Source organism: Balaenoptera acutorostrata, chromosome 12 (genome assembly GCF_949987535.1).
Source record: "Balaenoptera acutorostrata chromosome 12, mBalAcu1.1, whole genome shotgun sequence".
NCBI lineage: Eukaryota > Metazoa > Chordata > Mammalia > Artiodactyla > Balaenopteridae > Balaenoptera > Balaenoptera acutorostrata.
The window spans coordinates 72,619,917-72,645,101 of NC_080075.1; the positions used below are offsets into that span (position 1 = coordinate 72,619,917).

At 44.7% G+C, this 25,185-nt stretch overlaps 1 protein-coding gene across 1 annotated transcript; it reads right to left on the reverse strand.

Annotated features, from left to right (window-relative positions):
- Positions 1–640: 640 nt before the first annotated feature.
- GCKR (glucokinase regulator) lies at positions 641–25,180 on the reverse strand. The gene is given in 21 exon segments (XM_007191423.2): positions 641–811; positions 1,621–1,759; positions 4,143–4,288; positions 12,557–12,640; positions 12,725–12,828; positions 13,026–13,122; positions 13,509–13,585; positions 13,935–14,032; positions 14,265–14,363; positions 15,003–15,121; positions 16,368–16,409; positions 16,411–16,474; positions 19,277–19,371; positions 20,526–20,579; positions 20,799–20,868; positions 21,177–21,250; positions 21,635–21,703; positions 22,566–22,633; positions 22,799–22,955; positions 23,236–23,304; positions 25,163–25,180. Coding segments are annotated over 21 exon segments (1,914 nt in total).
- Positions 25,181–25,185: the final 5 nt, after the last annotated feature.

A 25,185-nucleotide genomic window follows, 5' to 3' on the forward strand; every position in this document is an offset into this window, starting at 1 on the left:
CCCTTTACAAACACTGGGTAGGGATGCAACACTCACTTTATGGTCCAGTGTGTGGATGTAGCATTCATTCTAGTGATGAGGGTCCTGTCATGCCTAATTGGGATTGTTATTTTCTGGGTGTCCTATGTTGGGGACACAACTTCTTCCCTCTTTCCTTGGAATTATCTACGTTCCCACCTCTCCTTGCTTGTGTGATTCTTTGTAGGAGTGAAGTATGTGTGTGTGCGTGCACGTGTGCACCTACGTGTTGGAGATGGGGGGATATAAAGAAGCTGGAATAAGGTTTGGGTCAGTGACCACTGAAATGGAGTTGGGAAGCAGGTGGAGACATAAAGAAACAAAACTGCTGTTGGGACCGACCCATGCCACTCATCTTGTTCCACCTCTGATCTATTGACTCTGATCTCAGTAGATTTTGAAACAAGACATTCAGTTTTATTTCTGAAATCAGAATATGCCAGGGAAAGTGGATACCACTGGGTGAACAGCAAGATCTCCCCAAAGGAGAGAGATGCTGTCTCCCCAGCCTGGGCGGCTGGTGCTCCTGGAGACTGGGCCTCTCCTCCCACCTCACGTGCTGCTGACCCAACAAGTCCCCATGGGGTGGGCTGGCCCCCTCCACGCGCCCAGAAACACCAGTTCACGGCACAGCCCGATCTAGGGTCTCCAAGAGGTCCGCGTTGCGCTTCCGACCTGGCCGGGTGAGGGCGCTCCTGACAGCCTCACGGACAGAGGGAGCTGCAGCCAGGTATGCCTGGGCCTCAGGGATGGAGCACCGGAATAGGAGGCTCAGCAAGGCTATGGGGATCACCTGTGGGGAAGAGGCAGCGAGAACTGAAGCCTGAGAAAGTGAGGTCGTCTGAGGAAGAACCCTGGAGGAGCTAGAGCATTCAGTGTGGGAGTCAGAAGATACCAGGTTGGATGCAAGAGTAGAAGGGAGGGGCTTCCCTGGTGGGGCAGTGGTTAAGAATCTGCCTGCCAATGCAGGGGACACCGGTTCAAGCCCTGGTCCCGGAAGATCCCACATGCCGCGGAGCAACTAAGCCCGTGCGCCACAACTACCGAGCCTGCGCTCTGGAGCCCGTGAGCCACAACTACTGAAGCCCGCGCGCCTAGAGCCCGTGCTCCACAACAGGAGAAGCCACCACGATGAGAAGCCCGCGCACCGCAACGAAGAGTAGCCCCCGCTCACCGCCACTAGAGAAAGCCTGCGTTCAGCAACGAAGACCCAACGCAGCCAAAAATAAATAAATAAAATAATAAATTAAAAAAAAAAGAATAGAAGAGTTTTCAAAGACCAGAAATTGGAATGAGGTGGGTCAAGAGCAGAGAGAAGCCTGACCCAGAAAACTCCTATTCATCAAGACTGGTTCGTGACCCAGGTTTCCCACTCTTTCCTGACTCCCCTCCTAGGTAAAACTGAAGACTTCTTTTCGACACCCCTGTAGTACCTTTTTCACACTTCTCTGACTACTTGTCACAATCATGTCTCCTCCATGAACAGGGGGAGCTCCTTGCAGAGTGTCACTGAGCTTTGTAAACTCAGTGCTGAGACAAGTTCCTGACACATCCTAAGTACTCAGTAAGTGTTTGCTAGATGACTAGCAGCTCGCGAGTTACCTGTTCCTTCTCATGTGCAACCTGGACGTGGAAGGAGATGGGAGCTGCTCGAATATCATCCAACAGTGGCTGAGGGAAGTGGATCGCCTGGAGGAGGCTCTCGAAGCATCGAGCCTTGGGCTGTCCCTAGAACCGCTGTGGAAGAAATGGTAATGTCCATGCTGGGCTAGAAAGCCATGGGAGCTGAGAATGGGGTCAAGAGAGAGTGGGAGTATGGGATCTCGAAGACCAGCTGTAGAGAATTCGTCCCTGTAGGCAATCCCAAACTCACAATCCCCAGCTGTAAAGGAAAACTGGGGTAAAAGGATTGGTGTTGGGCCTTGATTGGCTGGGTTACACTGGAGAATTAATGGCAAATTGGTCGTATTTTTGGTCATGTTCCTGCAATCCCAAAGGTTAGTCATCTTAAACTGAACTCATTCCCTCTGGTTTCCTCCCTAACCACATCCATCCTTTATACTGCTGTAAGGCAGTTCATCTGCAAACACTGCTTCTATTTTTTTCACCACCCTTTTCCTCTCTATCTAGCTCAGCACTGTCCAATAGAAATATAATGAGTCACATATGTAATTTAAAATTTTCTAGCACAGCATTAAAAAAGAAACAGGTGAAATAAATTTTGGTCATGTTTTATTTCATCCAATATATCCAAAATATCATTTCAACATGTCAACAGTATTAAAAATTTGTATTAAAAATACAGTATTAAAAATTATTAGTGACATATTTTACAATATTTTTGTACCATGTCTTTGAAATCCAGATTGTATTTTACAATTACAGCACATTTCAATTCAAGTGCTGAATTTCAATGCAAAATTGAAATGTAGTCCTACCAAAAGAATAAAGTTGCATTTAATGAAAATTTACATGCTTCACTTTTTAAATAAAATTTGGAGCTCAGTTCAGTTCAAGTGCTCAATAGCCACATGTGACTGGTGGCTACCATCTTGGACAGCACAGATCTAGCTATGTTTGGCAAGTCCAAATTCCTGTCTGCCTTTTATTCTTCCACAGTTTCTCCCCTTCCTGCTCCCTCACCACTCTGTAAAATGACTCCAGACCTGTGTCCCTCACATATCATGCCTAGCCCCCCTCTGGGCCTTGGCTAATATTCCTTCTAACAAAAGTGCCTTTCTGTCCTTCACCTCTCCAAGCCATAACCAGTAGGCCTAGCTCAAACATCACCTCTTCCCTGAAGTCTTCTGCTTTGCTATAGTGCAAAGATCCTACCTTCTTTGATGTTCTATTGGACTTCAGTAAGGATCATGCAATTTGACACTTAATTGTTCTCTGTTTCAAGTGTTGGTTTTGTCTCTCCTCCATTAGATGGGCCACTCTGGGATGGCAAGGACTGGATCATAGGTAGCTCTGGCTTCCCCTACCTGCCCCAACTCCAGGAACTAGAAAAGCATAAAGGATTTTTTTTCCCAGTTGGTTGGTTGTTTTTACTCATTCGAGAAGGTTGTTTTAGGGCCCTGGTGGCTGCTCACTAAATGCCCATTCATTGGTTCCTTTCATGTAGAGTCGCCAGACTTAGCAAATAAAAATATTGGATACCCAGTTAAATGGAATATCAGATGGATAATTTTTAAAAATTAGTATAAGTATGTCTCAAATATTGCATGGGATATACTTATACTAAAAAATTATTCTTTATTTCTCTGAAATTCAAATTTAACCAGTGTCCTATATTTTTCTTTGCTACATCTATAGCAACCCTACTTTCAGGACCATCTGTTGTGCTATGTGCTCAGCATCCATGCCTCCCCCTCCTGGTATCAGCACCTTGATTTTCCTCTGGGGAATTATTGCTTCCCCATTCTCAGGCCACACTGTTTGATTGAGGCTCACTTCATGCCCCTTCCTCCATTGCCATCTTAAAGGGAGAGCGTGGGTGACCCAGGCCTGGGCAGAGGGCTGCTTTCCCCTGGAGAACAGTGATTGGCTCAGGGATGGGCATGTGACCCAAGACAAACCAATGAGGACCCTCCCCCAGGTATTTGCAGGAATCGCAGGGACAGATAACTCTCCTTCCGCCAGAGTTGCTAAATTGGTAGGATGTTAGGCTGCCACTGCTGGTGGCCAGTTTGCCACCTAGTGGAGAAAATCTTCCTGAGAATGAGAGCAACACAGAGGAAAGCAGAGCTAAGGGCTGAAAGTTCTGGAGCATGTCATTTTGCGTTTCTGGATCTAGCTACCCTGGGACTGTTCAGTTACATGAACCAATCATTTGCCTTGCTTAGTTAAACCAGTACAAATTGGACTTCTGTCACACATATGTGTAACTGAAAGAATCTTGCCTAATAGTTATAATTGCACCAACACGCACCCACGTGTGCACATATACTTCTTGGAGGAGAGGCTGGGCCTGACAGAAGGAGTAGGAGAGGCACAAGAGAAAAGTCAGCCCTTACCCCTACACATCTACATACCTCTGAAATACGCCCTCCTATGGCAGCCTAGGCATTGAAGCCAGCCCCCCCCCCCCCGCCAGCCCCATCCTGTCATGTCCTAGGTGCAGCATGGCCAGAGCCCGCCAGAAGAGCTTGGAGTTGCAAATGTGGAGGTCCAACATGTGGTTTTGGAGGATCTTCCCAAGAAGCACATGGGCCCCTGTACTCACCGTATTCAGCACCCACTTGGTGCTTAGCTCATGCTGGAACTTCTAAATAGGGCAGACACATGGGGATATTGAAAATTAGGGGACATCAGAGCAGCAGGGTGAACAGGGCCTTATTATCTGACAGGAATCCAGGGATTGAAAAATGCAGACATAAGGACTTCCCCGGCAGTCCAGTGGTTAAGGGTGCATGCTTCCAATGGAGGGGGCATTGGTCTGAGCCCACATGCTGCTCAGCATGGCCCCCCCCAAAAAAAAAGTAGACATAATTTGCTCCATCAGCCAGGACCATTCCAGGCAAACCTGGCAGCTTCACATATTTGTGGGTTTTTCTTTCTTTCTTTCTTTCTTTCTTTTCTTTTCTTTCTTTCTTTCTTTTTTTTTTTCAGTCGTTCTGCACAGCTTGCAGGATCTTAGTTCCCCAACCAAGGATTGAACCCGGGCTGAGTCCTAACCACTGGACCACCAGGGAATTCCCCACATATTTGTGTTTTTGACCCTTGGTAGACAGATACCTTCCCTGAGTCCTTCCACAGTAGGATTTTGCTCTTTTTTTTTTTTAAAGATTTTTTTGATGTGGACCATTTCTAAATTTATTTATGGCTGTGTTGGGTCTTCGTTTCTGTGCGAGGGCTTTCTCTAGTTGTGGAGAGCGGGGGCCACTCTTCATCGCGGTGCACGGGCCTCTCACTATCGCGGCCTCCCTTGTTGGGGAGCACAGGCTCCAGACGCGCAGGCTCAGTAATTGTGGCTCACGGGCCCAGTTGCTCTGCGGCATGTGGGATCTTCCCAGACCAGGGCTCGAACCCGTGTCCCCTGCATTGGCAGGCAGATTCTCAACCACTGCGCCACCAGGGAAGCCCAGGATTTTGCTCTTACCAGCACTTTCCTCTTGTTACTCAGGTACCAGACAGGAAAGAAGTGGAAATCCTGGGATTCATTCCACTAAACTAAAGGCTCCTTGAGAGCAGAGATGGTGTCTTATTTTGCTCCAGAGCCCCAGTCTTTTTGATAATGGCTGACACATGATTACTGATCAATACACGTTTGTTGAAAAATTAATTCAATTTAATCCTTATAACAACCCTATGAAATAGGTTCTTTCTATCCCTGTTTCTACATATGTGGAAACTAGAGGTCAGAAGTAAACTTGATAGTGAGACGTAGAATCAGGACCTAAATCCAGGTCTCCTGATTTAGTGATGAGGGCATTTCCTACTTTGCCACGATCATTTCCTGGATGAATGAGATAATGGATGTGAAAGCACAATGAAAACTGAAATGTTGTACAAACACGTGGTACTCTGGGAATAACTACCACCTGTTCTTGACCCTCATATCTTGCACTTATAATATCTATTACCAAACTTTGAGGGCAACAGGAGTCCAGTAAAGGAATTGAGGGGGTTAAGTATTTGGTCCTAGCCAGGCTGAGGAAACAGGCTACTACTTCTGCCTCCTTATTCTGCAACTCTATAAATAGCTGGTCACACAAACCCCTAGCAGGGTGTATACTGAAAATACTTAACAAGTGATCGACAAAGACACTGAGTATAAGAATAGAAATCTGACCGATCAGAATGAAGCTGGCCAGTATGCAGTACTGATGCTATAGGCTGCATGTCAGACTGCCCTGTGGGGGAGAGATCAATCAAATCTGGGTTATATCATTAACCATTTATATCACCAACCATTTATACCATTAACTACCACTAACAAAAAAATACTTTAATTTTTACGTAATTCGAAGCTAGACATGTTCATTTTAAAGTTCATGTGGAGAAAGGGCAGCAATTCTATAGAAGAGTGTTGAAGGGAGGACTAACTCTATCGGACATTAAATTTACCATAAAGCACCTATAATTAAACAGTATGGTACCAGCACATCAATAGACAGAAAGAAAGTCCAGAAATAAACCAGTACACGTGGGAACTGAGTATCTGATACAGGTAGCATCTCAAATCACTCAGGAAAAGATGAACTTTAAATATATATATTGGGATAATTGGATAGTCATTTAGAAAAATATAAAATTGGGTCCATACCTCACCCTATACACAAGAATAAACTCTTAATGATAGTTTGGAATTAACATTTACACATTACTATATATAAAATAAACAACAGGGACCTACTGTATAGCACAGGGAACTATATTCAATATCTTATAATAACCTATAATGGAAAAGAATCTGAAAAGGAATATATATATATATATAACTTAATCACTTTGCTGTACACCTGAAACTAACAGAACATTGTAAATTAACTATTTCAATTTAAAAAATGGTTTAAAAAAAAAGAGAGCAAGAGAAAGACCACTTTCACTAGAAGAAAACATGTACTAAAAGAAAACACAGATGGAGTTCCTTTACAATCTGGGGGTGGGTGTGGCATGAGGGGAGCTTTCTATTCATCAAGATCCAAATTCAATTAAAGATTGATAAGTTCTACCCCAGAAAAATTAAAGCAAAGACTTTAGCATGGTTAAAACCCAAAGAAAATGTAATATATAGTTGACCCTTGAACAACACGGGTTTGAACTACAAGGGTCCACTTATATGCAGATTTTTTTCAATAGGAAATAGTACAGTACTACAATGATCCTATCCCAGGAATGTGGATAGGGAGGAACCACGGATACAGAGGGTCAACCATAAGTTACACCATTTTCCACTGTGCAGAGGATCAGTGCCCCTAACCCCCCACCTTGTTCAACTGTCAACTGTATAGCAGAAATAAAGGACTAATTTATAAAGAACTCAAAATCAAGGGATCATCAAGACCACAATACCATTAGAAAATGAGTATATTTCATGTATTTACATGAACGCACAGTTCAAATGCCCTACGTAAGAGACTGCCCGAATAACCCTCGCAAATGTGTGAGCACACCCGAATGTGGAAAATAATGAGGAAGAGTTCTATAGGCCTGCGCTCTAGAGGCTGCGAGCCACAACTACTGAAGCCCGCATGCCTCGAGCCCATGCTCCGCAACAAGAGAAGCCACTGCAATGAGAAGCCTGTGCACCGCAACGGAGAGTAGCCTCCGCTCTCCGCAACTAGAGAAAGCCTGCGCACAGCAATGAAGACCCAACGCAGTGAAAAATAAACTAAACTAATTAATTAATTAATTTTTAAGAAAAGAAAGAAATGCAAAGCATACACGCACACGCACACTTTTTTTGTAAAAAGAAACACAGGAGATAAGTCAGTCAGTAATGAAATGGGTTTCTTGCAGGGATGAGTGGGAATGGGGTGGAAGGGACAGAGAAGGAAATGGGACATCTTTTTATACAGTTCTGACTTTTAAATCATGTTATGTTTTACATATTCAAAAGATAAAATTAGACCAAAAACTGAAAAAACTCTAAAATTGAAAACAAATAAAAATAAATGAACCTAACTGTATATCGCATTAATAACATAACCACAGAGAGAAAGAAAAAATTTAATGAAAGTGACTTTTGAACACTTTATCTAGTGGGATGTGATCAAAGAACAAAAAGAACTGCAAAAATCTCAACCACTTCTTGGTAAGTTTGTTGATGACAGTCGTATTAGGGTAGCAATTCCAAAACTGTTTGGTATTTACTGTAGGACTGAACAAATGGGTAAATACACTGATGATATTGGAGGAGAGTACGTGTGTGTGTGTGTGTGTGTGTGTGTGTGTGTGTGTGAATATACATTTATATATATATATTTCCTTGTTCTTTCTACTGAAAGGGCTTAGAGGCAAAACAAACCAGTAGCTGTGAGCATACCTAGCACCTAGATTTCTAAATACCAGTCTCCACTAACAACCAGGGTTCCTTGGAAAGTGATTGATTCCAGGGCTGGAACCAGGGAAAGTATAAGGTGAATGTAGGCCAACATTTTTGTGCTCCTACATAGGAGATGACTGGGTACACACACACACACACACACACACACACACACACACACACACACACACAAATACACACAAACACAAATGTAAATAATGAAGAAGAGATTTTTAAACTGAAGTGGAGTGATTTTCAGTATATTTTGTTAAGCAAAAATGCAAGGCACAAGAGTACATCGCATAAGAGAACAAGAAAAAAATTTTTTTGCAAAAAGAAATACAGCAGAGTGTTCAAGTGCTAATGTGGATAGATATGTCACAAGAACACAAAGGCCAGCTTGAATGAGCTCTCATTTTGAGCATTAAAATGAATAATGACAGGAATGGATTAAAACACACAACAACAACAACAAAAATTCATGAGTCCATATCAATACTAAACAAACAAACATAGATAAGGTGGGGAGAGAAGAGAGATTTTCTTTACAGAAGAATGCCAACTAATAAATGGAGACAGAAGGATAGAAATAGAAAAACCACCATTTTAAAACCATCATAGTAATAATTGATTCAACCAAGAATCATCAGTGGATGCTAAAACCGTGGGTGGAAGATTGCTGAGGAATAAGATACAAAGAAATCTAACAGACACCACCTTGACCAAATGATCAAACGCAGCATCACCAATAAAGGGACAAACTGATATTAGGAGCCTCTACATGTGATACACTGATAAAGGCACAGCCTCATCTATGCAGGACTCCTGCCCCCAAATTTAACGTGAATATAATGAAGAAACAATAAGGCAAATCAAAAGTGAGGCACATTCTGCAAAACAATTGGTCTAGACTTCTAAAATATCAGTGTCTTGATGAAAGACATCAAAAACGACTGAGGAACTCAGCCAGATTAAAGAAAACTAAAGAAACACGATAACGAAATGCAATGCATTATCCTTGCTCAGATCCTGGACCTGGAAGATAAAAACAATACAGGAATAATTGGGGAAATTTGAATATAGTCTGTATATGAGATAATAGTGTTGTATTAATTGTCATTTTCTTAAGTGTGATAATTATAATTATATAGACAAATGCCCGTTGTTCTTAGGGAACACAGTAATTTGTGTCAAGTATCATATCTCCAATTGCCTTTCAAATGATTCAGGGGAAAAGAGAGATGAAGCAGATGTGGCAAAATGTTAATAAGTGGTGAATCTAGCAAAAAGCATACGGGTGTTCACTGTATTATTAGTATAGTATAGTATACTATAGTATAGTATAGTATCATTGATACTATTCTTGCAATTTTTCTGCAGATTTGAAATTTTTCAAAATAAAAGTGTGGGCTGAGTTACATCAAACTATTTCTACAACGAAATATTTATAAGCTCTAAAAGAAGCCTCCGTATTTCAAACAATTTCAGTACATTTAAAAAGATGAAAACCGGAATCAAGAAAAAAACAAACACACACACACACACACACACACACACAAAGATTGATAGATTTGACTATGCCAAAATGTAAATTAAATATCTCTACATCAAAAACATAGAAATTAAAAATAATATACCGGGGGAAAACATGGAACAGGAAAAGAAGGCTACTATCCTTGCTATATACACTCCCTCTTATAAATTAGTAAGAAAAAAAATACCCTAAAAAAGAATGAGGGGCTTCTCTGGTGGCGCAGTGGTTAAGAATCCACCTGCCAGTGCAGGCGGCACGGGTTCGGGCCCTGGGCCGGGAAGATCCCACATGCCGCGGAGCAGCGAAGCCTGTGCGCCATGACTACTGAGCCTGCGCTCTAGAGCCCGTGAGCCACAACTACTGAAGCCCGCACACCCAAGAGCCCGAGCTCTGCGACAGGAGAAGCCACCGCGATAAGAAGCCCGCGCACCGCAACGAAGAGTAGCCCCCGCTCGCCGCAACTAGAGAAAGCCTGCGCGCAGCAACAAAGACCCAACGCAGCCAAAAATAATTAAATAAATTAAATAAATTTAAAAAAAGAATGGGTGAATATGCCCAAAAGATATGAAGAAGCAGTACAATAAAGAAAAAAATTCAGGGCTTCCCTGGTGGCGCAGTGGTTGAGAATCTGCCTGCCAATGCAGGGGACACGGGTTCGAGCCCTGGTCTGGGAAGATCCCACATGCTGCGGAGCAACTAGGCCCGTGAGCCACAACTACTGAGCCTGCGCATCTGGAGCCTGTGCTCCGCAACAAGAGAGGCCGCGATAATCAGAGGCCCGCGCACCGCGATGAAGAGTGGCCCCCACTTGCCGCAACTAGAGAAAGCCCTCGCACAGAAACGAAGACCCAACACAGCCATAAATAAATAAATAAATAAATAAATAAACCCGAAATTAAAAAAAAAAAAAATAGATGTAACACTCAAGATTTCAGCTTAAAAAAAAAAAGAATTCAATGGCGAATATATATCTTTAAGGAGCCAATCTCCATAGTAATTAAATATAAATTACCACGGAAATGCCTTTCGTTTTGTTTCACTTTTTTTCCTTTGCTGATTATCGAAGATTAAAAAGAACAATGTTACCCAGTATTTTAAGGTTGTGGGGAACAACCAATTTTACACTTTGTTTACAAACCTCTTTGGAGGTAACCACATGCATCAAAAACTTTAAAACTGTAAACACCCTTTGACCCAGTGATTCCACTTTTGGATGTTTATCCTAATGAGAGAGTCAAATGTGTGTATAAGGATATTCTGTGCAGCATTTTAATAAAAGCCATAATATTGAAACTACAGTGTTTGACAACTGGGGCTAGAGTAAACAAATTACAGTCCACATACCGTGGAACACATGACATTAAAAATGATGATGTAGATATATTAGTACAGAAAGGTGTTCATAATTTTAAATAAAGAGAAGCAAGTTAAAAACAGCATGTCAAGTATGATCTTATTTTTATATAACTATATTTACATATGCATAAAAAAGTAGAGGGACAGTCTCAAAATTTGTCTGAGTGGTTTTTGTTTTGTTTTGGTTTTTTTTGGAAGAAGGTAGATTATGGATGATTTTTTTCCTTTTTTTGATTCTGTATTTTCTAAAGCTATGACAATAAAAAAATGTATTGCTATTGTAATTACAATTTTCTTTAAAAATACAGTTCTTTAAAATATCACAGATTATCATTCTCTGCTATATCCCCTATCCCTGGGATAGTACCTGGCATGTGACAGGTACTCTAAAAATATTTGTTGAATGAATGAATAAATGAATCGGGCTCAACTCATGAATATGGTTGAAATTTATCTTGTATGGTGAAATAAACCGTGGATTTAGAGTCCCAAAACCTGAGTTCAAATCCTGACTCCTGTCTTATCTGTGTGGTCATTATTAAAATCCCTTAATCTCTTAATTTCATCTTCCTCATCTGGGCAATGGGGACACTAAACATACATTCCTTAGGAGATTGTTAAGAGAACTGAGATAATATACATGAAATATTGTGTAAAGTGCAAAGGCCTCTTTGTATTAGGTATTATGACTATACAATGGAACCTATAAGTATGATGGGGTATATAACATAAAGGAGGGGTCTAGACGTTGTGGGTTTCATTGGAAGAGACTTCTTAGAAGATGTGAAATCTCAAAGGCGACAATGAATGTGGAAAGCATGACAAAAGAAGTAGGGATATGATGACCAATGAACACCATTTGGAAGGAAAGACAAAGATACACATTGAAAGGAGCGTGGATCCCCTGTTCAGGGGGAGAGGAGAGGAGAACTCCACTGAGTTCTGAGGGCAGGTAAGGAGCATGCCAGCTGTTGTCTGGTTAAGTTGGGAAGCTTCCTGGAGGAAGTAGTTTGAATAATGGATGAGGCCACGTCTCTCCAGGGCAACCCTTCAGGGCCCTGGTTCCGCCCCATGGAGGATGGAGGGCTGTCGTGTGAGAAAACTGAGGACCAGAGATGTGTAAAACTGCTTTCTTTCTTCGGCCACGAAGCAGAACTGAACTGGCATCCAGACGTCCTGCTGCCCACTCCAAACTCTAAACTGCAAAGTGCACCCAAAGTGATCATTACTTCTACGGTTATTAGCAATGCTTGTACTGGATCATCATTTCATTAGTAAGCAGCGACTGTATCAGTGTACTATTATCTGCAGTGAACTCAGCATAGGACAACTTGCAAAAAAATATGTCTTAAAGGCTTTTGGACAGTGAGGATGACTATAGTGTCGACAATTAACTTGTGACAAAGGACAAATGAGTATCTGTCAGGTGATTGGCGGCCTATCCTGTACTTTTGCATATTTCTCGAGAGAACTGAATGCAGTAGCCCATTGACTTGGAAACTCTGACTAGTGACCTGGTAACACAAGAACTTGCCCAGCTGGCTTTGTGGAAGTCAGACAAAGCTTTCTACCCTCCGGCCCTGGGTTTTCTAATTCCTGGAATCCCTCCTCCTCTGTGCCCCTCACTGCAGATATTACCTCCTCATTCCCCATACCTGGATGAAGTCCCCGTCATATTTGAAGAAAAGCAGTGGCCACGTGATGCTGATCATGGAGGGAAAGAGCTTCTTCAGAGGGGTCTGCAGAGAGAGAGGAGCAGGAACGGTATCTCCAGGAAGCCCTGGCTGTAACTGCTGCCCCGGGTCCCCTCCTCAAGGCTGGACCCTCTCCGGCAGGGACTGCCCCACAGTGCTGTGTGCCAAGGCCTGGATGTTAGAGGTCTTCTCTTTCACCTGCTCCACCAGCATCTGCACCTCCTTGAGGTTGTCTAGGAGAGAGGGAGGGCATCAGAGTGGAAAGCCTGGCTCTTCAGTTATTCTTTCTCCTCCCCTGGGGTCCAGTCAGGACACACACTCCCGTCCCTCCCTCTGAGCAGGTGCCCTAAGACCCAGAAAAGTGATAGTTCCTCTGAGTCACTCTGCTGCCTCCATCCCCTCACCCCACCACTCCCATCATCCCTCTCACCATCCAGGGTAAAAATGAAGACCACAGTGTCAATTTCTGCAAGGGATGGCAGGATGGAAGTCAAGAAGTCTTCCTGGGAGAAGGAGAAATGGGGACCCTGGGGCAGAAAAAGAGGAGAGAGTCCTTCCCATGGAAAACTCCAGCATATAGACTTGAAGACCAAAGAGGCCCTTAGAGGACATCTAATGCAGAGCTTTTATCTACAGATGTAAAAACCAAGATTCAACGAGGTAAAGTGTTTTGCCCAAGATAATGCAGCATGCTGACGGAAGAGCACTGGACCAGAGCCACGTTTGGGGAGTGAAGCCAGAGCTTTCCACACTGTTCCTGTGCTGCCCCAAAGCCTCATGACCTTTAACCCATATTCCCTCTCTAGAAGGGAATCTCATTGTACTCCCTTACCTGTTTCCACCTTCCTCTTTTCTCCCACCCTCTGCACACCAGTTATCTTCCCAACTTCCCCAAGTCCCATCATCTTCCCACCTGGTTGATGAGCTCAGCCTTCTGGTTAAACATGTCACTGTGATCACCAATGAGAAAGCCATGGACATCTTGGAAATCTGGGAAGGTTAAGGACAGGGAGAGAGGAGGGACGGGCTTCAAAGGAGAGGAAGGTTCTAGGACTGGGGAGGTGTCAGTGGGGCTGGGAGGAAAGTGGCAAGTGGGGTGCAGGGTAAGCAGTAACATACTTGGGGGCCCATAGCTAAGCACGGGGCTGGGAGCTAAGGGATCAAGGACTGAGTGAGGGTTCAAAGGAAGGAGCATTTGACTGAAATGCCTATCTAGATAGGGCAGGATGGACACTGAATGAGGACCCTCCGTGGGTTGGGAGTGGGAAAGAATTTGGAGAGCAGACCAGTTGGTTTGGATCAGGAGGAATCGGGAAGTAAGTCAACACTGGGGTCCCACCAGCACCAAAGGTGTGGATGCACTCTACTCCATCCATGATGGCAATGATGCCCAGGGTCTACCAGCCAACCAGGTATACTCAGCCTTTTTTCTCCAGGCTGAGAATGGGTCAGAGGTCAGGCCATGAGAGATCACAGTGAAAAAAATCCAGAGATCAGAGAAAGACACACGCAGAAGAGCACAGGAGTAAACGAACCAAAAGCCTACCCTGACCCTCCAACACGCAGACCCGCTACCCTCCCCATGTTATCATGTCTCGTAGAGTCTCCCCTGCTCTTAGGACATTCCCCATCCAGGCTGCTTCCCCCCTCCAAATACACATCTACACACCTGGTGCTGACTTGCTTCATCAGGGCGGTGATCTTGGGGCTTTGACTCTAGGTCACCTGATGAGCCCGCTCAAATGTCCGCAGGATTTCCCGAAGGCATCTGGGAGAAAGTCCACCAGCTCCCAGGGCAGGCCCAGTGCCCCCTCAGAAAGCCTGAGTCCCTCCCGCCCTGGGGAAGGCACAATTCCCTTGAAACTAAGTTCTGCTTGTCCCTGGTGGGGGAGCGGTAAGTAGAGCCAGACTGCATTCAATAGGGGCAGAGAGGGCTTCAGCGGGAAGAAGACTAAAGAGCAGAGAGGAGAACAGGGCATCCAGAGCACCGGGAGGAGGGTGGGATCAGAAAGTTGATGAGGGGGTAAGTGAGCGATGTGGAAGCTAGGCGAGAGACCCTGGTGAGGGAAGCAGGCCCACAGCAGGATGACCTCTACCCTGCATGGCCTGGACCACCCCCACATCAAAGACTCTAGGAAGCTAGGTTAGCTTTGGATGTCCCAGGTGTGCACAGGGATCAGGTCTGGACCTGAGGAATCCAGGGTCCATCGGAAACAAGCCAGACTCTGTGACTGTGTAATGGGAACAGTGGCGTCCCCCTGCCAGTTCCTTGCCCAGGGAAGGAACGGCAGGGCCACAGTCTTGCTGCTACCAGCGCACCCTCCAGATCTGGATCTGCCATTCCCCTGCCTGCACCCTCCCACCCACTGCCTGACTCTGATCTCTCTCTGGTCCAGATCCTCCCTGCCTCGGAGATGCTGCGATGCTCCGGTCCGCAGTCTTGTGAGCTGCCAGTAACAGGGTTTCCAGCAGGATCTTGGTGGCACTTCCACCTTTTATCTGGGAGGAGCCACTGAGGCCCTCAGGCTGCAGAGTGATGACACCCAGGAGAAACTGGGAGAGGAAGGAGGGTCCTGGAGTTTACTAGTTAGTGACCACTGTGCATGCAATCTGGTTAGCGGCTCTTGGACATGCTCTCTGGTTAGTGGCCACTGGGCGGGCATTTGTAGGACTGGTGGCCCCCAGTGTGCTATGAGGAGGAGTGCTGGTTGAGGGCTTAACTGAGAGGAGAGGAGGGAAGGGAAGGGAAGGGAAGGACAGAGAAAAGAAGAGAAGAAGAGAAGAGGGAAAGGGCCACTTCTGGTCATTTCTATGGTACATTCAGGACTCTGGAGAGGAAGCCAGAATAATTGAGTGTCCTGTTAGCTGGGGATAAGGGTTTTTCAGAGAGGTTTTGTCTTTGTTTTTGTTTTTGTTTTCCAAGTACTTTCTCCCTCCTCCATCCCCCACTTTTTAAATAACAGTTTTTAATCCAAACACTACATTTCATGTTCCTTGGACAGACCAGTGAAGCAGCCATTGATTGTAACGGTACAGATAAGTAATATGACACACCAAAAAGATAAAGAGATTACAGCAAAAAGAATGATAAAAGCAGTGTCTGAGAAAAGGAGATTAAAAGTAAATAATTGCAGAGAAGAGGAGAGATGAGCATCTGGGAGATGAAAGATGCAGAACTTGTGTGTAATGTGGAATTCCTGCCTTCCTATCTCGCAAAAGGAAGACCAAGGAGAATGTCACAGATGTGCCCATCCCTGGCAGAGTGGGGCAAGGCAGGGATTTGGTTAAGAAGGCCCTTGTAAGGCCAAAGGAAGGACAGATGATGCTAGTGAGATGCAACCACAATCCAGAGAAAGAACGAACAGGAGCACTGGAGGCTTAGAAGGCCCACACCAGTTTTGGAGAGTCTTAGGCAGAAGAATGAAACTGCATCCCCTTTTTTTTTAAAAGCCCATATTTGAAATTGAAACATATAAAAGAGACATAAAGCAATACTTTCTACACACAGATGCAAAAGAGCTTCTTTAAATAGAAACTGCCTTAGACCATTTAGATGTTTAATGATTACTGATTTAAGAGACAGGGTCAGAATGGAAATAAAACATCTTAAGGTGAAAAACGAAACGAGAAAACAGGATTTGATTTACAACATCTTAGTAGATACACAACACCAGGAATTTAGACGTGATGTAACAAAACCTAAAATCAGAGGCCCTAAGTGGCAAGCCATCCAGAGGTGGGTGTGAGGGATAGGGGTCGGGGCAGATCTCACCCCAGTTGCTGGATTGAGCACAAAAGCTTTCTGTTTTCTCTGGCAGTTTCTGCATCTGCTCTGCTATTTCTCGAAATGTTGAACTCCAGTCTTCAATGGGGTCATTTCTGGGGCCCAAAGAGAGACAGAGGGGGGATCATGTGTGAGGATCTAAAGGAAGGGCCTCAGATGAGAGTTGGAACCAAATACCACATTGAGATTGGGGTCAGAGGTCAACAATTTCCTAGAGAGATGTGCTTTGATGCTCATAGGGGCACTGTGTTCCTGAACCCCAAGGATGAGGGTTAATAAAACATTCAGCATTTTAAGCCCAGAGCAAAGCCAACACTCAGGTAAAAAGTTCCAGCCTGAGACCAGGACTTTCTTGTGTCCTGGTTCTTGCACAGGTCCTATTGCCACGTCTCCTCTGCAGAGAGAGGCGACAGTGTTTATTGTGTGGTTGAAAACTGAGATCCCCAAACTTGGCGGGTCATCAAAATCATCTGGGGAGGTTTGCTTTTTTTAAATAACTACCCATTTCTGGTTTCCACACCCACCCTGAGAGTCTGCTTCAGTAGTTCTGGAGTGGAGCCCCCGAATCTGTATTTTTAAAAAGCTTCCCAGATGACTCTGAAGATCAGCCAAGTTTGGGAGCCACTGATTTAAGGAACAGCTGGAAGGTCTCCACGCCTACGTTGTTTGAAATCCTTCATTTCACTTAGTCACAGTCCCTGAAATTAGCATCCACTGCAGCAGATACATTTTTGGTGAGGAAAGCCCTCCATTAAAAGAGATCATTTATACCTTTGTATGAATTACACTACATGCCTGGAATCTGGGAGCTGAAAAAGTCTCTCAGAACTCAGCTGTCCCTCTCCCCAAGACCACCATTAAATACACAAAGCTGCTCTTGGGTAATCAACAAGCCTTCGCTGAAATACCTCCAGTGACAGGAAGCCCTCAGCTTCATTGGGTGGCCCCCTCCAATGGTTTATTTAGCAGAGTTTCCCCAGCTTGGCTGTGCATCAGAATCTCCAAGAATGCTTCCAAAAATTAGATATTTCAGGGCCTTACCTCAAACCTACAACATCAGACCTCTCATACAAGAATCTTCCTTATTAACACTCCCAAGGCAGTGCTTCCACAGAATCACACCTGAGCATTGTTGGTTTAATATGCTGGCCTTCATAACACAACATTGTAAATCAACTCTACTCCAATAAAAAATTTTAAAAATATATGCTGGCCCTCTTTGAGATCGAAGTGTCCATTTAGACAGAGAATAAGAGGGAGGTGACTTGGAGGCACAGGGATTTCAGGAAAGGAGAACAGGGGGGGAGATGTGAGTAGCCAGAGGGGACCAAAGGGGCTCCTGGCATGAAGGAGAAAGGGCCTAAAATAAGGGAGCTAGGCAAAGGAGACTAGGAGGCCAGTCAGCACCCACTATTCCTTCTTTGAAAAGATGCTTGGGACCCACCTCAGATGAAAGCACAGATCTTTGTGGTATGCATTTTCTTGAGCCCATTCTATCCTCTGACCCATGTTTTCCTTGCCTCTTCATTCCCTGTTTTAAATGTATGCTTTCTTATATTTTATGTATCCTTTATAAGCTGCCTTCAATCCTTTCTGAAATGAGAGAATAAGCAAATTAACCAACCAACAAAAAACCTCCTAAGCTTAGGAACACCCTTTATTTATTTATTTTTAACATCTTTATTGGAGTACAATTACTTTACAATGGTTAGTTTCTGCTGTATAACAAAGTGAATCAGCTATACATAAGCATATATCCCCATATCTCCTCCCTCTTGCGTCTCCCTCCCACCCTCTCTATCCCACCCCTCTAGATGGACACAAAGCACCGAGCTGATCTCCCTGTGCTATGCAGCTGCTTCCCACTAGCTACCTATTTTATATTTGGTAGTGTATATATGTCCGTGCCACTCTCTCACTTCGTCCCAGCTTACCCTTCCCCCTCCCCGTGTCCTCAAGTCCATTCTCTACATCTGTGTCTTTATTCCTGTCCTGCCCCTAGGTTCTTCAGAACCACTTTTTTTTTTTAGATTCCATATATATGTGTTAGCATACAGTATTTGTCTTTCTCTTTCTGACTTACTTCACTCTGTATGACAGTCTCTAGGTCCGTCCACCTCACTACAAATAACTCAATTTCGTTTCTTTTTATGGCTGAGTAATATTCCATGGTATATATGTGCCACATCTTCTTTATCCATTCATCTGTCGATGGACACTTAGGTTGCTTCCATGTCCTGGCTATTGTAAATAGAGCTGCAATGAACATTGTGGTACATGACTCTTTTTGAATTATGGTTTTCTCAGGGTATATGCCCAGTAGTGGGATTGCTGGGTTGTATGGTAGCTCTATTTTTAGTTTTTTAAGGAACCTCCATACTGTTCTCCATAGTGGCTGTATCAATTTACATTCCCACCAACAGGGCAAGAGGGTTCCCTTTTCTCCACACCCTCTCCAGCATTTATTGTTTGTAGATTTTTTGATGATGGCCATTCTGACCGTGTGAGGTGATACCTCATCGTAGTTTTGATTTGCACTTCTCTAGTGATGCTGAGCATTCTTTCATGTGTTTGTTGGCAATCTGTATACCTTCTTTGGAGAAATGTCTATTTAGATCTTCTGCCCATTTCTGGATTGGGTTGTTTGTCTTTTTGATATTGAGCTGCATGAGCTGACTGTATATTTTGGAGATTAATCCTTTGTCAGTTGCTTCATTTGCACCTTTATTTACTTTAATCTTCTGAGATTTGGTGAACAAGAGGATATTTGCCCTGCCCTCTCCTTTGTGACTATTCTGTAGATTTTCACAGGTTCCCTCCCAGCCTCCCCCAGGGGTCTGGCCATGACCTTTCATTACAGAAGGTCTGCGTACGACTTTTCATTACAGAAGGCTCACCTGGCCGTGCTCACTGGGTTGAAACCCATCAGGACTGGCAAAAAGACGGCTGGGTTATCCATGCAGTAGTCCATCTGGCCTGCCACAAAGGGAGCCTGGTGGTAGGGAGAGAGAGGAGGGTACGATGAGGGGGTTACTCTAGTGCTGCCCGAGGCCCACGTACATCAGAATCCCCCCCACATGCTTGTTTAAGTGCCGATTCTGGGCCCAGTTAAAATCTACTGGATCTGAATTTGAAGGGGAGAGCCCATGGACCTACATTTTTTAAAATTAATTATTATTATTATTATTATTATCGGCCACACCGTGCAGCTTATGGGATCTTAGTTCCCCAACCAGGGATTGAACCTGGGACCCTGGCAGTGGAAGCGCTGAGTCCTAACCACTGGACCACCAGGGAATTCCCTAGACCTACATTTCTAACAGGTTCTCCCAAGGAAATCTCCTGCGTGGTAAAGTCTGAAAATACAGAAGTAAACTGTAAGCTCCATGAGGTCAGTGTCCTGCTCTCCTTGTGTGCCTCATTCCACATCTAGCCCTCGCTGGGGTCCAGGTCCTGCTCAGTGAATTCTGAGAGTCAGAGTCAGAGCTGCGCAGCTGAGAGGAAACTCAGGGTCATGTAGCCCAGTGCTTCTCAAACAAACTTCCCGGGAATCTTGCTAAAATGCAGATTCAGACTCAGTAGGTCTGGTGTGGGGAGGCCTGATATTCTGCATTTCTAACAGATCCCAGGTGATACTGATGTTGCTGGTGTAAGGACCACACTTTAAGTAGCAAGGGACTAGTCCGGGGTCAGCTTTTTCTGTAAAGAGCTAGAAAGCAAATATTTTAAGCTTGTGGGCCCTACGATCTCTGTCCAATGACTCAAACTTACCATTGAAGTGTCAAAGGAGCCATGGAAAATATGTAAACACAAATGGCTGAGTTCCAGGAAAACTTCATTGACAAAAACAGGGAGCAGCTGGATTGACCTGCCAGCATAGTTTGCTGACCCCTGGACTGCTCTATCTATTTTGGTTGTTGAATGGATGGGTACATAGTTATTGTTGGATAAGATCCCTTCCCCCTTGTCCCACATTCATGCAACTGGATCCTAATTAGTGAGAGTAAAATCAAAATTCCTTACACAAGGCCTTTCTGTTTTCTAGCTAAATCTAGATAAATCTTGTTGATTTATCTTCCATGCTGTTCCACTCCTACTCCCTGCCTTCCTATAAAATTGATCCACCCAACCCATCTTCACACTCACAGACAGTCCCACTGAAATGCCAGTGACAATCACCCTCTTCTTCCCAGCAGCCACCTAGGAGAGGAGGATGGGTGAGGTAGTGCCACCAAGAGGATTCTAGGGTATAAACATATTGTGTGGGGATGTCAGGGCCAGGATGGGGTGGGGGTGGCTGGAAGGGAGTTGGAGGGCAGGGAGGAGGCAGGGGATGGGCTTTGGCTGGATGTTGGGGGTTTGATGTCCCCACAAGAAGGAACAGACAGAGGTCTCTGGTTGAGTGTCAGTGGAAAACACAGACTTCTTCAGTTCCTCGATCCCATCCAGGGCATTATCTTCCGTCCCCTCCCTAGAGGCCATCACAGACCTAAGAGGACAGACTCAAGGTCAGTGGCACTGCTTGGGAAGCAGAAGCCTGGGGTTTATTCGGGCTGCTTTGAGAGAAGGAACTGAAGGGAAAACTATCACTGAATGGGTACCCACTATTTGCTGGGCACCATGATAAACACTCTGTAGGGTTGAAAAACTTAAATACCTACGAGGGTTAGTCAGGCAACATAAGTATGTGAAGTGGAAAGCAAACCGAACACAATCTCCACCTAAGAGCATTCAAATTCAGTTTCTAAAAGACACTAGTTAGGCCAAACAAAATATTCATAGGCCAACTTGGCTTACCTGTCACCTCCTGCAATGAGGTAGGTGTAAAGAGGTTTCTGTCCTAGACCTATCATCAGCTGGTTAAAGGAGACCTGCAGAGTCGGAGAGAACATGAAGTAGTAATGACAGGGAAGGAACAGTTATCTTGGACTTTCAACACCTTGAGGGTAGAGGCTGTATAATGATTCTCTTAGGTCAGTGCTTAAGCCAGTACTGCTTGGAATCTGACTCTTAAATATGCTGCTTGGAGATGATGGATTAGGGGTGTGTGGGATGTAGAGACATTGGCAATAGACTGGTGGGGCTCAGATGGGCTCAAAAGAAATGGGACTCCACGTTGAGATCTAGCTTTTGGAGAAGAAAGAGAGCTGGAGCTGGAGGTGGTCCACCTAGGAGCTTAGCTATGAAGAGCTTTATGGTCCTGAGGTTCACCCCAAGAAGGCAGAGAGAGCAAAACCAGCGATCAAGGTACTCACCGACATGAGGAATGCCATCCTGCCAGAGGTGCCCCTCCACTCAGCCCCACCAGCGCCTCCCTCAGGCTCCTGAGAAAAGAAAAATGCCTAGGTCTCCAGGACCCAGCTCAGGTTGGGAGAAGCATATTCTCTTTTTGGTTGGTAAGAGAACCCCCCTCTTATCCCCAAAGCAAACAGAACATAGAGAATATGGTGTAGAAGAAAGAACCTTGGATTTGAGAAAGAAACTTCAGTCTGACTCCCAACTCTGGTTTAGCTACTTATTCAAACCCTTACTGGACTTCCCTCGTGGCGCAGTGGTTAGGAATCCACCTCCCAGTGCAGGGGACACGGGTTCGATCCCTGGTCCAGGAAGATCCCACATGCCGCGGGGCAACTAAGCCCGCAAGCCACAACTCCTGAACCCGCATGCATAGAGCCCATGCTCCACAACAAGAGAAGCCACCGCAATGAGAAGCCTGCACACCACAACGAAGAGTAACTCCCACTCGCCACAACTAGAGAAAGCTTGTGCTCAGCAACAAAGACCCAACACAGCCAAAAAAAAAAAAAAAAAAAAAAACCCTTACTTATTCCAGAAAGGACTGAAAGCAGCTTTGTCATAGACAGATAGAAAGAATCAGCATTATCCGGCAATTATTAGCTGAGTGTATTTGGGCAAGCTACTGTGATTATCTTAAGTATTTGTTTTCCCATCCAAAAAAAAATGGAGACAACAACACCAACTTTACAGGTTTTTGTGAAGGTAATGGGTGTGAAATACATGGTCAATTATAAAGTATTATGCAGTAATAGTTATTATAATTACTATTGATTAGTAAGAGTGACAATAAGGATGTAAAAGTCTATAAAAGGGAAAAATAGAGACCAAGAAAAGAGAAAAGTAGAGGGAAACACGATTTTAAGCAGGGAGCAGGTGGAGAGTTGGTACCTTCAGCACTTCCTGAACTTTTCCAGCCACTTGTACCATGGTGGTCAGAGTTGACTCACTGTTGAGTCAACAGGCAGGCAACAGGCAGGCATTAGCAGCCAAGAAAAGGACAGTGGATTGGGGGGGGTGGGGGAGGGGCTCTCAGACCATGGTCTGAGAGGGCAGACGTTGAGGTGGGGTGGGGTTGGAGTGGGCATCGTTATTTGCAGTGTCCAGGGGATGGGTCTGGGTCACCTGGCATGTGGGCATGACTTGTCCCTCCTCCTGGAAGATCTCAGGATCACATTGCCCCAGCAATCGAACAATCTGCTCGGCATCTGCTTTGTACAGATCCCGGGTCAGTGGGTTTGACTTCTCTGTGATGGGCAGGGCTGCCTCATACCCAGACAACTAGAGGGAAGGGGGGACAAGGTCAATGGCAGGGAGCCTCATTCATGTCTGCTGAACTGGAGGTGGGTGTGGCAGCAGGCACAGTGTTGGGACACACACACACACACACACACAAAACATTTAGCCTGCACTTGGTACTCTGGGCCTATCAAGGAAAGAAAATCAGGAAGGAATTTGGGAAGGAGGACGGGGAAAGCAGAAACCCAGGGTGGAGGGAAGTCCAGATGAGGCAGGATTCTAGGAATCAGCACAGAAGGCCAACAGGGAGAAAGGGTCTCACCTCCCACTTGCCAGGCTCCGGGGTCTCAATCACATATTGAAAACATTTTGTGCCTGGCACGGTCCGACACTGTGGACACACTGTTGTGCCTACCTCTTCAGCCACATAGCCCCTTCTGTCACACTGACTCTGCTTCCAGTTGGCAGGACCTTAGCTGAGCCACAGTGATGATTAACCCAAGTACCCTGGCCTCTCTGCACACCTCTGCCTGTACCCTTTCCTGGACACTAGGTCTCCAGCCCTCTGGTCACCCCACGGGGGCTCCCCAGGTCCCTCTTTACAGGCACCCAGACTCCCCAGCCTCTGGTTGTCCCTGAAGAGGAAGACATGAGGTCTTCATTACTCTTGCCCTTCGGACAATGCCCTCTTCTCTGGAGGGCCTGGAGCCCAGAAGGACAATACCCAGGCCCAGGGCAAAAAGAATCCCTGGGCACGAGTGCTCTGGAACCAGGATGCATCAGGAGGCCAGAGATCAGGGTTCTCAGGGTCAGCAGAGGTCAGAGGACCTGGGCCATGGCTTGATCACATGCTCAGCACACGCAGCCCTCCCTGTCCCACTTGCCCCATTTCACTCTCCTCTCAGAAGGAAGGCAACAGAAGCTTCAGAGCCCCAGGGGTGCACGCACTGAACTGGATATTACAGGGGAAAGTGCCACAGAAATAGAAATACTGCAATGAGAATTAGAAACCAAAGTATCTGCCCTAAATACAAGTTTGGCTAACATTTATTTACACTGAACAATGTATTTTCACATACAGTATCTCATTAGATACATTAAGAAGATGATATTAAAAAGAATGAAATAATGCCATTTGCATCTGGAATTTATCATACTAAGTGAAGTAAGTCAGACAGAGAAAGACAGATATCATATGATATCACTTATATGTGGAATCTAAAAAAATGATACAGATGAACTTACAAAACAGAAATAGACTCACAGACATAGAAAACAAACTTATGGTTACCAAAGGGGAAAGGTGGGGGGGAGGGATAAATTAGGAGTTTGGGAGTAACAGATACACACTACTATATATAAAATAAACAACAAGGACCTACTGTATAGCACAGGGAACTGTATTCAATACCTTGTAATAACCTACAATGGAAGAGAATCTGGAAAAGAATATATGTATATATGAATCACTTTATTGTACACCTGAAACTAACACTTTGTAAATCAATTACAGTGCAATTTTTTTAAAAAGATGATGATATTGACACCCTCATTTTTCAGATGAAGAAACTGAAGCTCAGAGAAGTTAAGTTAGTTGCTGAAGATCACACAGCTGACAGAATTGGGACTCACACCCAGGTTCTCACTCCAGATCTCATGCTCAACCAAAGCATGAAATAACTTAAGGATTTACATGTTTATTGAATAAATGAAGTAACTAACAAATTGGTGCAATTAATAATAATCTCTCATTCACACAGTGTTATAAGCTTTATAAAGATCGTTCCCCAATATTGTCTCATTTGATCCTCACAACAGCCCTGTTGGATGCTCTGATTTACACGTGGGAAACCTGAGACTTAGATTAACCTCTTTGTCTAAGGCCACACGGTAAGTCCCAGAGCTAAGACAAGAAACAGGTCGTCTCTCTTTAAATTTCCCCTATAAACCCAGCACTCTTAATAATCGCCGTATCTCCAGCTATTAACATGCCAGACACATAGAGAACGCTCAATAAATATTTGCCTAATAAATGAAAGAACGACTGAGAGAATGAAGGGAATCAATATCAGATTATAAATGGGGAAGATACTTAAAAGCTGACGCAGTCTACAAGTAGGAGATTGTCAAAATAATTATTATCTCCATCATTCTGTCCCCTCCCGTACCGGAGGTGGAATTCCACTTCCCAACTCGGCTAATTCCATCTGGGGAGGGAGAAGCCTCCCAGGTGCCTGAGACCCTCGCACCTGCGCCTCTCCCGACATCCCCC